This window comes from Stegastes partitus, unplaced genomic scaffold (assembly GCF_000690725.1).
Source record: "Stegastes partitus isolate 25-593 unplaced genomic scaffold, Stegastes_partitus-1.0.2 Scaffold65, whole genome shotgun sequence".
NCBI classification, from domain to species: Eukaryota; Metazoa; Chordata; class Actinopteri; family Pomacentridae; genus Stegastes; species Stegastes partitus.
The window spans coordinates 938,630-954,172 of NW_007577796.1; the positions used below are offsets into that span (position 1 = coordinate 938,630).

The 15,543-nt window shown below is 38.5% G+C and overlaps 1 protein-coding gene across 3 annotated transcripts; it reads right to left on the reverse strand.

The window, feature by feature from the left end:
- Positions 1-410: 410 nt before the first annotated feature.
- Positions 411-15,223, reverse strand: parvg (parvin, gamma). Of its 3 annotated transcripts, none has more exons than XM_008276125.1 (13): positions 14,425-15,223; positions 13,568-13,651; positions 12,252-12,316; positions 11,486-11,588; positions 11,189-11,332; positions 7,790-7,905; positions 7,630-7,685; positions 7,504-7,541; positions 7,339-7,400; positions 6,355-6,423; positions 6,116-6,217; positions 4,848-4,920; positions 411-2,321 (listed from the first exon to the last, which is right to left on the reverse strand). In XM_008276125.1, the coding sequence occupies exons 2-13, from the start codon at positions 13,629-13,631 to the stop codon at positions 2,248-2,250; spliced, it is 966 nt and encodes a 321-aa protein (XP_008274347.1). In that variant the 5' UTR covers positions 13,632-13,651; positions 14,425-15,223; the 3' UTR covers positions 411-2,247. The 3 variants fall into 3 exon arrangements, with proteins under 3 accessions (XP_008274347.1, XP_008274348.1, XP_008274346.1); XM_008276126.1 differs by having other exon boundaries at positions 7,504-7,538; positions 13,568-13,664; XM_008276124.1 differs by having other exon boundaries at positions 13,568-13,664.
- Between the last annotated feature and the right edge of the window lie 320 nt (positions 15,224-15,543).

The window sequence follows — 15,543 nt, forward strand, 5'->3', positions numbered from 1 at the left end:
TTACTGAGCGACACAGTGGATTTTGCTTCCATAAAGTGATTTTCAACAAGCAAAATCTAGTTTACAATCACAAAGGGTGAACAGTTTAAAGACTGCAAATTTGAAAGGAGCAACTTTGTCATTTGGATTTAATAAAATGTAAAATGTCCAATAAAATGGTCATTAAATGATGAGCACCTCCCTGCGGTGTTTCTTTCCATCACTATCTCCGGTGTCTCTTGACATACAGCAGCGACGTTTCCATCTGACTGCCGTGCAAATTTTTATGCAAACTTTTTGAAATGTCAAGGGAAATGAAAATGGGAATTAGGAGTACATTCCATCACCTTGGTGGAAACAAATAAATTGGCTCTCCTGAATGTCAACAAACACATCTGCAACGAAACTGAAGGGAATGAGAAGTGTGAAAGTCGTGGCTGTTACTGTTTAATGGGACACAAATTTCATACATTAACCCAAAGACAAAAACAAAGAGACGCACAGCAATTTGCTAATACACAAACTGAATCTAAAAGGCTAGACCACAGACGCAGTGGTAGACAGCTGTTGATATTAATATTTAACACAAAGGAACGACGAAATATAACAGAGTTCCACATAAAAACTACTAATGGTTTGAATAAATTATATTTAAATGAAGATAGGAGGAGAAAATTAAGTGCACTTTCCCACTTTTAGTTGACTTTTTTTTTCAAAATTCATCACATAATTAGCTAAATGCGCTTTGTTATAATCCTGTCTATTGTTTGTCTGTCGCTGGATGCTCTCTGCAATTGTGTGGCACTGAGTTGTGAACAATTCAATAGAAAAAGGGGGGACAAAAAGAGGTCACACACTGCCGGCAGGAACGCATGGAGAGGCAGGAAAAGAAATTCACATTGCTTATTGAGAAGTGACAGTCAAAGACAGGGGAGCGGTATGGCAAGAATGAAAAGTGACATGTTCCAATAGTCGGGCTGAAAAGGAAATACAGCGAAAGAAGAGGAGAAGGAGAAAGAGGAAAAAGCACTAAATTACTAGGGAGCGACACTTGAATGAAGCGCGCTGACATCCACACCCAACATCTTTCGACAGAATGCGAACCAAAAAAAACACGTACACAAAGAAAAGTCGACACATTATTTACGCTGTCAATTAAAATGTCATTGTCTTTATGCTGTCAATAAGATGCGAACAGATAATAGTTTTAATTACTCTTAAACATACCATGCAGACATATATTCACTGGCACTCATGAGTCTGCATCTGATGACGGTTATTTTCTTACATCATTTTAAAGGGTAGTAATTCAGTACTATTACAAATTAGGTCTTATTTCATCGCTTGGACTGTTATTCTCTTCAGATATGATAAAGATGTAAGCGTTAAAGTAATTGCCGAGATGTGAGAGCTGACGACATCGCTACAAGTCAGAGGTGACAAACAACACGAGCGCTTAGATGATCAGGCAGGCTGTGGAGAAGAGTTGGCACACTTGGGTTGTCGTAATACTACTTTGCACAAGAAAACTGTGGAAACGAGGAAGTTGGGACGTAAACTGTGATGGATGTTTACAATAGAGAGCTTGGGTAACAATTTCACCATCCCTTCCTTTATTTTCTTCTTGAAAGGTGTTCGACTAAGCATGGGAGTTTATTTAAAAGCTGTTTGATCAGTTGTCTGCTGTTTTTAACTGATGTCATTGAGCTCTTATCTGGAGTTTTATTTGCATTAACTTACTTGCATCAGCTGCTTTACTCATGCTTTCCCATCCCTGGCTCAGTAAGATGCAAACAGTCATAACTTTACACTTCCTCCTATCAGTCTTCTGATACATTCCTGCCAAAGCCATTTGCTGCAGCAGCTGCCTCCAACACCTGAGCCCTGGAAACCTGAAGTTATTGGTGCTGCTTATTTAACTACAAGATATAATGTTGACGTACAATATGTGTTGGCTAAAGGCAGATAAATAAAAAAAAGAACCTTTTTTCTGCCCTATTTCAGTGCCTAGAAACAGTCAATTATCTCTCATATGTTAAATGCACCACCACTTCACTGTGACTGTTAATAGGTTGAAATAATGGCCAAATGTTTGAAAATCGAGGTTGCATAAAACCAGTATTATCCTGTACATTATCCTGAATGACAGCGTCAGTCAAGTGTCTAAAAAGCAGTCAACAGCATCCTTTGCTAATTGGCCAAAGCTTCCACCCAGCATTGTTTGTATTTCCAGTTGCTCAGTTCCTCTTCTCATTATGCCTTTTTATTTCACTTCTCTTTGTGCCGCTTGAACAGGGCGTACAGGACCTTCAAGGTGGCGACGACGTCCTGAGAGACAATATCTGTCACAGGAGACACAATGCACAATCAGCATCCTGGAGCCACTGAGGCGGTGAGAATATGAGGACACTTTTTACCAACATTAGCTAATCACTGTTCTTGCAATCCATCCCAACAGGTCATAGATCAGGAGGACAAAGACAACATTAGCCGGAAACTTAATCAATACATCTTTGGTGAGATGAGATCCTAACAAAATTGCTCTCTGTTGTGAGATGCTCTAACTGAGTGAATGTGGCATAAAGATCGACTCCAGCACTGGCTAACCTAATTAATGCACACGGCGCGCTCCCATTTTAGACCCTGAGTGCTGGGATTCTTCATTCCATCACAGCAATTATGCCGTTAATTAAAAAGACACAAAAAAAATGAATTAAATTAGCCACTTGCTCCTGGCTTAGATTAATTTTTGCTGGTCCTTACATTAGCAGTTATCGTGTTGAGGACTTATTTTACAATTACCGGCTATATGGCCAGCGGGCAACATTGTGGGAAAATTTTAGTGATTGTGAGAGGGAGAGTCAAGCTCAGAGAGAAGCTCGTCTTGTCAATACTGGATCTGCAGGGAAGTGAAGTTGATCCATTTGCTATTGACTGCTTCACACACTTAGACGAGTCAGTAACTCATCCAGTGGCTCGCTCTACTTCACTCTTCTCCTTATGGATTGATGCGCACTGCATGGTCAAAAGTAAACACCCAAACACAGGCATAGGCCTAGGAGTGATAAAAACCCCTGACCCAAAACAAATCATTCTGACAGCACTACCTACAGTGTGATAGAAGCCCACAATGTAACTAAGGAGTGTGCATGTGTAGCCACCTTAGACACAGTTTATTATCTCGTGTAAACAACATTTTTTATGGGGTCCCTAGATTAAATCTCAAGGATTGTGCCCAAACCATGAAAACACCTTATAAACACACAAGAGAGATTAACTAAAGAAGCATTACACCTAATTTTATCTTCGTACCGTGACCTTACACACTAAATTAAACCTGCAAGTTGACTAAAACATGACAGAATATTACGGATAAAGAATGGTCATGCTTGTTGCATGTTATCTCTCTCTGTCTCTCGCTCTCTCCCCATGATTTCCTGTCTCACACCACTGTCTGATGAAGGCTAAAATTACATTAATTACAGGTCATCAGTTGATTGCATGTTGTAAAATTCACTACAGCTGCCTTAATTAAAATTAGCCAATCATTAAAACAAAAATTATCCACTGTTATTATGATAATTGGCTAAATCTTCTCCAATGTGAAAATGAACTGCTTTCAAGTAAATGAAATGTGTTTCAGACCGTTTGTCGAGCAAAACTAGACATTTGCTGATGATGATCTATTTGGACCCATTGAAATGGGACATTTTTTAAAATATTGTCTGATAGTTTGCAAACCAAAGATGATATGCAGTTGAGTTGAAGACAGAAATAATTGTTCACTACATGAGTGGGCATTTTCAGAAAAATGTACTGATTTCTTACATGAATTCATTTGATATATTGGCAGTTTTTACTCTTGTTAAATCATTTGTACATGCCAAATTGCATTCCTGTTAGTGACGAGGTGCTTGAATTTATCATTATTTAAAGCATTATCTAGACTTTTGTTTCATTTAATGCTTGAGCAGTATATTAAGAATCTATTCTAAACTCGTTAAACCGGGGAGAAAGCAGAATTTTTAACATTTGCAACTGCAGATAAAAGACAAACTGGAAAATGTGCAGAAAAAAAGAGGCTTTTCTGTTGCATAATTTTTCAGATGAATGCTCCGCAACCAAGTTTATGACACAAATCAAAAACATGTTATTTTACAGTTGGAAATCTCATAACTCGCCGTAACAAGTTGAAACTGACAAACACGCCAAACTTCACAATGAGTTTGACAGAGAGGAGATAAAATCTGAATATTCCTGGGATCTGCCTGATAGCTGTGTGATATACAGTAGCAGTGCTCATGAATACAGATAACGTATCTTCCTCCAGACAAGCACACACACACATGGTAGATATAGCCATAGCAGCAAGGTTAAATCTCTGTGTCTATCAGCGGACACCGGAGTGACATCGTCCCCTTGAGACTGTCTCCCCCACTGCTCCGCTCTAAATGAACGATGATGGCCTCGGACTGAGCCAATCATCCGCAGTGATACTCATCAAGACACAAGTCGCGCTCATTCATATTCCGCAAGCAATTCCGTCTTCCCCCTCCGAAACGCTGTCAAACCCTCCCTCCGCGGTGCAGCGGAGATTAACTCAAGCTACCGGAGAGATCCCCCTCCTCGCCTGACATACAAACAGATTTTGGCATTTCCCTGTCATCCAGATAAATGTTCATGATAGAGGATATCATCTGAATTAGTTTGACGTCTCGGAGCTGCGCCGTTTTGTTGTTATAGTTGTTCTACTCACAGGCCTTCTGTTTTTGTTTTGTTCATCCTCTGTGTCTGGCATTTTAATTTGAGTAAATCTGCTTTAAATAAGTCAGAGCGTGCTTTGTGTGGACTCAGTGGGTTTTCCTCACCTTGTGGGTCAACAGTAGACAGCTGCAGGCCGCTATCGTTGAGGAGGTCCAAGGCCAAGGTCACGTTATGGAGCTAGGGGTCAGAGAGAAACAACACACAAAAGCCACACTTTTATCCAAATGATTAGGTTGTTAACTGTATTTACTGCAGGTCTATACAATTGATGACATTTTTTTTCTAATATCCAGCAGTAAAATGTGACAACGGTTAAATTTATTTACTCAAGTAAATGCAGTTTTGAGGTGCTTGAATTTAAATATTTACAATTTGCAATACTTTCCACTCTATTTATATTTGAAATGCTAATCTAATGCATTTACTTGACAGCTATAGCTGTAAATCAGTTTCATACATGAATAAAATATCAGTTGCTAATGATTAAGCTACTTAACATTATTAAAAATATATAAGTAAGTCTACATTCAAATCCTGTTTACATCTATCTGGTGCATCATGTAGCTGATGGTTTGTGAATAATCTCCAAAAGGTATATTAAGTAAAATCTGACTGATTTACTGCAGGGTTTTATATGTTGGAGCCTACAAAGTTTTAGAGGAGCTTGTTTTAGTTCAGGACATTTTGGCAGTGTGCAGTTCTACAGCAGACTCCAGGGTTTTAATCATCCACTCAACTGAATCTATGCCTCTTTTTATTTTCTGTTTGTGTATTGTTACGCATTACGGTATGTTTTCCTCTTTTCAAAATATCAAAAAAAGTCAGAAATTGAGTATCACAGTATCTGTCCTCCGTAAGTTATTCATGAACTACTCATATCTGTGATAAAAGAGCCATAACTTTTTTATAGACTCGTCCTATTGCTTCAAGTAAAGTGAGCTCAAAGATATCATTATAAGTGAGCCATGACACAGTAGTAATTATGCATCCACTTTTATTATAGGAATTGTAAAATATTAATTTTATCCTATCATATATTGTAACAGGCACGGTTTTGGATCAGGTTTTCTCACTGTAGTTCATTATCCGCTGTGCTCTTACGGGAATGAGATTAGATTAGCTCAAATTAGATCTGTGAAAAGTGTATTTTTAGCACTTGTAAATCAGAATGACGCAATCTATGTATAGGACAAATTCCCCAAATTTCTCTTTTGACCAGCTGATTATTGATAAATGAAACCCACACCGTCTGTGAGCATCTACAGGCAGGACAATGGTGATGATATAATAAAGTTAAGTGCTGCAGGTGAGCCTCTGCCCAGCATCAACTTGTGGCACCGTGTCACAAATCCAAAGTGAATCAATACTGTACCATCTCAGAGTCATTGACAGGGGTCAGGTTGAACTCAAAGAGCGGAACGAAGAAGCCCTCCAACTGTCCAATCAGCAGCAGCAGAATCACACCATCAGCAAACTGGACAGGAAACACACAGGACATTGGAACATGTCCACGGAGGTGATATAATCTAACACGAGGTAATCAGTGGGTCTATTTTTGTTACAGGAAAGCCTGCAAGCACCACAAAACGGCATTCAATTGCTGGTTTATACCTGTTTGTCCATATCAGCCACCTGCAGACCCATAGCTGCCACGTTCTGGTTGACAAAATGTAAGATGGCCTGAAAATGGAAAAACTAGGATGTTACAAAGTTGGAAATTAAACTTGGCCTCATTTAACAGACATTTTCAGGAGTGGTTTCAAGGCATTTTGATGAAAACCCGACACTTTAGTTCGTAGCAAAAAGGATGAAGGATTATAATATCAGGCTCCTAATGGAACTGAATTCTGATTCACATCCACCCAATCGCCTTGAAATCAGTTTTAAAAAGGTTAGTCAATTCCTAGAAAATTAATAACCAACCATTTTTTATGATTGACTCATGCATCATCAAGCAACAAGAGTTTACATCGAAGCATGCTAAAAAGAAAAATGCTCATAACGGTAATGTTAATGTTTAACAGGTTTAATGCTCGCCACATTCATTAGTCTGTTAGAAGGTCATGGTTTAGAATGAGCATGAATTCAAAGTACAGCTCAGGTTGATGGTTTCTAACATTTGGTCAGAAACCACAGAATTGGATAAAGTACATTCCTGCTTTGATGAAGAGAGTAGATCCAACACCAGAAAATCACAACCATAATAATAAGAGTTCATCCTGAGGGGGGAACCAAATCTGTTGGAAGTTCATCAAGAAGTATTACATAAATATTAGAATCATGGTGACTCTGCAGGAAAGGGATGAGGATCAACATAGTCTTTAGGTTTTGAGGATCCCTGCTTTTTTGTTTTTTGGAAAATTATAAGTAGACACTAATTAATAAAGAAAAATAGTCATGAGTTGGTTCTGTATATGAAGATTTGCAAGTGCACCAAAAAGCTATTCTTGCACATTTGATCCATATTCATAACCTACACTAGCCAGCTATGCTCGTATGTTGTAAGTTTAGATTAAGGATGCAAACATACAGCATCGCATTGATGTTCTGCAGTACCAGTATATTATCCCACCACTTCTCCTGTCCTTGTAATACCTTCTTCACTGTGTTGACCTTATGAGCCTCAAGCTTCAGCAGTTGCTCGATGGGATCCTCCCCTGGGTGAGCAGACAGCCAGGAAAATGTGTTAGTAGGCTGTAATGCTGTTTGGATGACATTCAAGATGTCACATCAGCTCAACCTCTGACCAGTCTCACTCACTTTCAGCATTGCTGGGGGAGTCGGAGCTCATGCTGCTGCTGAAAAAGTCAAAAAAAAAAAAAAAAGGTGAATTGAGGTGAGGTTTTCTCACATTCGCAGAATCACACAGCACAGAAATCTACTCACCTCTCCTCTGTTAGAACTTCTGTCTGCACATCTGATTTGATTCCACTTTTGCTGACCTGGGTGAAAATTAAAGTGAACCACAACTGAGCAGCAATTCCACAAGATGTGTCTGAGAGCAATCTGGAGCAGAAAACGTGGCAAAGAACGAGCTGAAACTCACTTCCACGACTACAACTTCAACCTTCACATTTGGTGGCAAATCCAGCTCAGGCTGGAAACATCTCACCATGGCAACCAGCAGATGAATAGTGGCCAGAAGGTCTTTGTTGTGGATGACTGACAGACAAACAGCAGAGAACAAAACACAAAAAACATCAACTTTCACTGACATAACAGAACTCTGTGCCACCCAGTATGGAAACAAGGAAAGGATGTAAGCTTCTTGGATTAATAACAAATTGAAACATAGCTCTGCAATTTAATTACCACAGAATATTTGAGGGTAGAGTCCTTAAGATGTGGATGAAAAGAAAAAACAGCCATTTTACACTGATCAATCACAACGTTAAAACCACTGGCAGGTGAAGTGAAAAACACTGAATATCTTGATACAATGGCTCCTGTCAAGGGTATTAGGCAGCAAATCAGCAGGCAGTTCTGGAGGATGATGTGTTGAAAGCAGGAAAAATGGGCAAGTATAAGAATTTGAGTGACTTTGACAGGGGGAAAAAATATGATGGCTGGAACACTGGGTTAGAGTATCTTCAAAATGACAGGTCTTATGGGGTCTTCCCAGTATGGAGCGGTTAGTACAACCAGTAGGAGGAAGAAGGACAACCAGTGAACCAGCGACAGGGTTTCCTGTGTGATCTGATCCCAGATTGGAGCGACTGCAACACAAACTGCTGAATCACTCTCATTAATTAAAACCCTAAAAACTCAACTTTTTGTTGTTTTTTACATTAAAATAATCCCTTCTCGTTTAAAAATGGCTTAGATGTTACTCTACACCATTGCTTCCCCTTGTATGTGCAGATCTATAAAGTCTCTGCTTCTCTCGCCGCTCCGCACTGCATCTCAAGCACACCAGCTTGAAAACAAGTCTGCTCAAACACTGTAGAAGTACACAATGCTGCACTGAGGCAAGATGTAATATTGAAGTAATTGATCCATGCATGTTAGAACCACAAATTCTGATTCTGAAGAAGAAGAAGAAGAATGCAGAAAGCCCCATGTTGCAAGATCACAGGATTAGTTCAGGTTTGTTATGTATAAAATCTCACATTCTGCCACAGATCCTGCCACAAAAAATATTCAGAAATGCTCTGACGTGTTGACTTGGCCTTCAAATTCTCCAGATGTCAATCCAATTAAGTTTCTGTGGAATGTTCTGGAATAACAAGTCTAATCCATTAAGGCCCCACTTCTGAACTTGCAGGACTTCATAGATCTACAGATTCTAAAGGAACAGTGTAGAGAGATATTTAGGCCATTTTAAGGCAAGAAAGGATTGTTTTCATCAAGTTGTGGGTGGTCGATTAACAGTCAGAGAAAAATTTAAAATATTACAGGGAGTGGTTGAGAAGACAAGCAACAGGTTGCAAATCTCCAACACCTCAGCAAGGTAACCACAACAACTGTGCCCTGTTACATCTGATTGGGTTTTTGATTCAGTATTGTTTGCTGTCATAAGAAATTGAACATGCTGATAACAGCAGCAAACTGTCACCAGCTCAACGTTTATATATAATACTTACTTTGAAACATTAGATATTTTATTGTCGCCAGTCGATAATGTATTGAGTAGTGAGAGTGCCAAACTACAAAAATAAATCAATAAAAGAATAATAAAATAAAAGTGGAAATAAAAGGATGAATACGCAAAATAAAAAAACAAAATAATGTTTCAATAAAAAGCAATAATAATCAAAATGAATTCATAAAAGAAAAGGCTAATAAAAGTAGAAACTTAAAGACAAATAAATAACATAATGAAAATAAAATACACTTTCTTAATGTTTTTTTTATCATTTTGATTTTCTTTATTTTTAACTTTATTTTTAACTTTATTTTTTATTATTTTTCCAATTTAGTTTTTATTTTTTTAATATTTTTTTCATTTTTATTTTTTATTTTTATTTATTTATTTATGCTTTTAAAGTGCTTTTTAAATGTCGCTTTAAAAGCAAAGGCACAACAACATTTCGACTGCGCACATTTTTCTTCACATATTTACTTTGCTTTTAAAGTGACATTTAAAAGGGACTTTAAAAGCAAAACAAGAACATTTTAAAAATTTAAAATGAAAAAAATAATAAAAAGTAAAAAATGAATTTAAAAAATGATAAAACACTAAAATAAAGAAATAATTTTTAAAAATAAGAATGAATAAATTCTTATTTTTTAAATTTAATTTATCTGTCTTTATATTTCTACTTTTGTTAGCCTTTTTTTTTAATGGATTCATTCTTGATTAATATTGCTTTATATTGCCACATTATTTTTTATTTTTTTATTCATTCTTCTTTTTATTTCCTTTTTTTTTTTTTTGTTATTCTTTTATTGATTTACTTTTGTAATTTGGCACTTTCAGTACTCCACAGTAATGTTACGCCTAATCTTAAAAGCAGATAGGGTGTCCACTCTCTGTATTCACACTGGGAGCTGGTTCCAGAGGAGAGAAGCCTGATAGCTAAAGCTCTGCTTCCAATTCTACTTTTAGAAACTTTAGGCAAGCCAGCACTCTGAGAGGAAAGTGTTCCACTGGGATAATACAGTACTATAAGGTCTTTAAGTTATGATGCTTCCTGGCCATTAAGGGCTTTGTAAGTAAGGAGACGCATTTATAATTCTATTTTGGATTTTACAGGGAGCCAATGAAGAGAAACTAATAAAGGAGAAATATGATCTCCTCTGCTTTTTTCCTGTCAGTGCTCTCGCTGCCGCATTTTGCATCAGCTGGAGGCTTTTTAGAGAGTTACTGGGACAATGAGGAGTTATAGCAGTCCAGCACAGAAATAATGTGTGGACCAGTTTTTTAGCATCACTCTGAGACAGGATGTTCCCGTTTTAACAATGTAATGCAGGCAACAAAAAAAAAGACTGTCCCAAAAATGGTTTTATGTGTGACTTAAACGATGTACCTGGTCAAAAATAACTCCATTGTTCCTCTCAGTCCTGTTGGAGGCCATCCAGAGCAACCATAAAGTTAGATAATGTGTTTTTGAGGTTTTTAGGGCAAAATAGAAAAACTACAGTTTTGTCTGAATTTAGAGAAGAGAAAAATTACACATCATCCAGATCAGTGAAAGAAGAGGAGCAAAACCATTCAAGTATTACTGTCAGGTGTTCATTTGCCTCTAATATTGCAGTTATTAGCATCGTCTTTCTTTGTTCCACACCCCAGCACTATCAAATAATCCACCAACAGGTGATTAAAACAGAGCCCCATAGTGTCAGTGAATTTTATCTCCTCTAAAATCCCTCACAGTTGGTGTGAGCTTATATGGCACCCTTGAGCTAGCACCAAATCCTGCTGTAATGTGAAGTTGCTGCCAGAAGGGAACATTTGTTGACTTGTTGCTTTGTTGTTGAAGCCCAGTCAGCATGCATGACTCACGTTTGACATTCCATTTGATGTCACTGCAGTCCTGCAGACCCAGCCTCTTATCCAACTCCTCCAGGACCACTTCCAGTTTGCGGATCTGAGCCGTGCTGGTCAGCGCTATCTCGTCCATGGTCAAGTGCACACCTGCCAACCTGGCTGCAGGAATCAGAAAATCCTTATTTGTCAAGTTAGAGTCAGACACAGCTTGAACCGCTTAAAGCATTTGTTTGTTTTTAATCTTTGAATTAACATAATGATTGAGTGGAATTATGATATGATTAATGAAATATCAAATGTGCATTATCTCACACAGCAGGTGATGAAGTACCAGCCCATCGTACAGATCCTCCTCCAGACTCTGAACCACTATGTGCTCCGGTTTCAAAGCCTTATTGATCCAATCAACCAGTTCCTACCAAGTCATAATTCATCACACAGTCAGAGATTTGAAACACTTTCATCTTCTTTCATACATATTTTTCTTTGTGGCAGTGTGGCAGATGAAAAAACAGCACGAAACCCTGTTTTTTAAATTCTCTTAATCACTTTTCAGAGATAATAAGATCCTAACCTAAATAGAAATGGTGACAGATACAAAGTACTATCCAAAAAATAACTTTATTCTTCACTTGTTTTCCTCTTCTTTATGCAAGACATGTCAGGATTATTTAGAGTTTCCATTTGCATGAAGCACTTGAGATGCCATCTTTATCCATAACAATGTGTTTTAAAATCAGACTCTGTCGGCTCCCATGACACTCTGATCTGTCTCCCATCACCTCTTATAATTATGTTCATTAAAATTTCACTGATCCTTCCACCTCTCTCCCTGCATCCGATATTATTCATGCTCTTTACTGCTCATCCACATGCAGGAGCACATTATGCATGCAGGAAAAACATTATAGAGATGCACAGTGTTTCCTGTGAAGCATGTATGCAGCCCCTTAAAGACACACAGGGAGTCTTGGATCAGCGGTTGCCCAGGACGGGTTTGATGTTAAAGCAAATATGTAATAGAAGACAAAGACTCAGACAAAGGTCTATATGTAGGTGGACGGAATTCTTTTCTTACCTCCTTTAGCTTTTCAAGTTTTGGGTCTTTTAAAGATGCTGGCTGAATGAGTTTCCTCTTATCTCCTGTAAGAATATAAAAAACAAACTGCATTGATTAATGACTTTTTTCACCATCTAAATTGTGATTGATAGTCTAATCATTTCTTATACTTCAAATATTTGATTTAATTTATAAATGTCATATATTTGGCAATATTTCTGTGTTTGTTGCTTAATTACATCCACATAGACATTGCGTTTTTGTTGACCCGTTTCAAATGCAGGACCTTCATGCATTTCTGGATGTTTTTTCTATAGTTTCAAGCAGCCATTTGTTTTCATTTGTACAATTCCTCACAGCAAGCATTTGTCTGCATTACATGTTGTCAATCATCTTATGACTTGGTATTATAATTAAAATCTGATCTCATTAAAAAACGTATATTGCTCGTGGGTCAAAAGGACCATGTGAAATGTGAATTCTGATGCTCATAATGACAAACCCACTCCGACTCTGCAGTATGGAATGTCTTTTGGCTTATTGTTTTGGTTTTATGGCCAACTTTAGTCTTTAAAAGAGATGTTTCCAGACGCAGTTGGAGGTTTTCAAAATCTACCATATGATACAGACAAAGTTAGTGACCAACTAGTAAACTAAACATAGCTACAAAGCCAGGTAGGTGGATAGTGGAGACTGAGGTAAGTTGATCCTTGGAGCAAGATGAGTCGTGACTCCTTATTGCGGGACACTGGTGCCACCTATGCTTGACACTTGATCTGGTTTGTTTCATATGTGATTTACAGCTTTCTCTTCTGAGGCACTTAGCAGCAACAGAAGAAGAGCAAATATCGCCCTCCAGGAGAGGATTTCAGCCGATCAGATAAATGGTTTACTTATATGTTCACCATCGATAGCTCAATACTTGTATCTACACTATCAGGGATAATATACCCAGAGAGTATTTAAAATCTCTGCTGGCCTGAAAGCCTGATAGCAGATTTTAATAGGGTCCACACATTAAAAGCAGCCTATCACTGCTTGGAATAAGAGGGAAGAATTCTTACTGGGCGTATACTGTTCAGCTTTTTCTTTCAATGCTTTCGGCTGGTTGATGCAACTTAATGGTTATTGTGAAGACTGCAGTTTGTGGTGCTGTTCAACTGTATTGTATTAAATTTTTTCTACTCCACTGATGTGGGTAGATTCATTATTTGAAAAAGATCGTAGCAGTGATGTAATATTGACATTTCTAAAGCACATCCACATGGTTTGCAAAGCCTGCCATAACATAAAGTATGATAGGATTCATACCAGTTTACTGAATGCACACGTACCCTGAAAAGACTCCACATCCAGATTGTCTTCTTCTTTGTGGTACTCAAAGATGTCGGCCTCCATCGCTATTCGATTCCACTGGCCTGTTAATAAAACCTGCAGAAGAGTCAACTGTGCTCCAACACCTTCAGAAGCAACATTCAAACATAAAGCACAGCAGACTGAAGAAAGACTTAAAAGTCTCTCAGCAGCAGCTCAGTAAGTGTCCTTGACCATATTGCTCAACTTTCAGCTGCTGCAGGAGATTGACTCACTGACCAGCAGTGGAAGATGCTGATTGAACTGACAGGCATCTTACTGCTGAGTGAAAAATGTGTACCTTCAAACTGATGCTTTTCAAGTACAAAGAAAATCAGCCTTGTGCTCAGCTCAGCTAGAATGCACTTCTAGAGCAGGGCTTTGAAAGATGTTATTTCTGACTGAGGGTGTTAAAAGTTTCTACAAACACAGAGGAGCACAGAATCCAACTGATCTGGTCAGAAACTTGTCAGTCTGAGGAAGCAAGATGTTTAGTTTCCTCACTTCCTTTTCTCTTTTTTTTTTCAGTGGCACACTAAACACATCAAGTACTGTAGGTCCCTGCAGACTGGCTGGGCCGTACTACTCCCTCTGAACATTTTGAATCATTCAGTCCAAGACAAAGAACAGCAAAAAATATAAAGCAACACTTGCTGACAAAACAGACGTGACCTGGAGCATGTCAAACTGTTGTTTCCTGGGTCTGGCGAAAAGAAAAGCCTCAACGAGGAACTTTTCTTTCTCTGTGTGTTTTATGTTTGTGTGGCTTCCTTTTCCTGAGGTTGACAGTAACTTTCAAACAAGGTCATAAACAAAAAGTCTTTTTGAATAAGCTTACCTTCAGCACTCTGAGAGCGACAGAACCGTGCGACTTCTGCTGAATCGACTTCCTTAACTGATGTCAACTCCACAAACTGTCAAAACAGCGATAGAAGAAGTGGAAAGCTGCACTCGATCTGAATGGCAGCTCTTGTAAATCCTATCAATGAGAAAGGCCTGACTGCGCTCGATTTCAAATTGTTGCTTTAAGAGAAAATAACATGTCACAGGGTCGGAAAGGGAAGATAATCTGAAATGAGAGGATGTGGCAGAGAAGTAGGTAGCACTTCCTCTTTCTCATACTGGCTTTGCAGCAGAGCATTTTCTGATAAGTGTATTTATGTTCTGTGTCACGGACCATGTTTCAGACTTTAATAATAAGTGCATGTTGAGTGGATGAGAAGAGGGAGGACTCTTGGGTCCAAATGTATTGTTTGAAAAACCACACTTCAGGAGGGCCGAGAGAAACGTGACACTCGGAGGCCTGAACCACTCAAGCTCGACTCACACATCTCCATCTGTGACCGGCTGGATCAATTTTCCGTCATCTGGTCTCCAGCCTTCCCTATTCTACAACAAACACGCCAGAAAAAGAAGAAAGCAAGAAAGAGATAGAGGCAACAAAACAACCACCTCTGTGTGTGCACCAGCCTCGTTGAAGAAAAGATAAAGGACCACCCATCAGCCAGAGGAAGGGGCAATTTGGGGGATGTGGAAGGTTACCATAGCAACAAAGGAATGAGACAAGAAAATAAAGGCCTAAAATAAACCCATAATTCCTTTAGCTAAACCCAAATTGTAGGAATTGGCTGTTCCAAAGCCAATCTCGCTCAAAAGCCAAAGCAAATCTAACCTATCAAGCAAGCAAGGGCCAAAATGAAATTCTCATTCTGTTTGATTCCAGGCATTTATTTCTTGATAGGCAAGTTAAAAATAAAAACAAAAATTTTAAAAAATAAAAACAAAAATAAAAATAAAAACGCACCAGGGTTAGCCACCCAGTGTTAACTCAGCCTAGATTGACTCATCCATTTTCTCAATAATTCAGTCAGGCTTTAAAATGCATGAGCAGTCGTGCACTGTACATGTTAGCAGGTCTCCAGGTGGCAGCGCTGGCCCGGCTCCGCTTCAGGAGAGC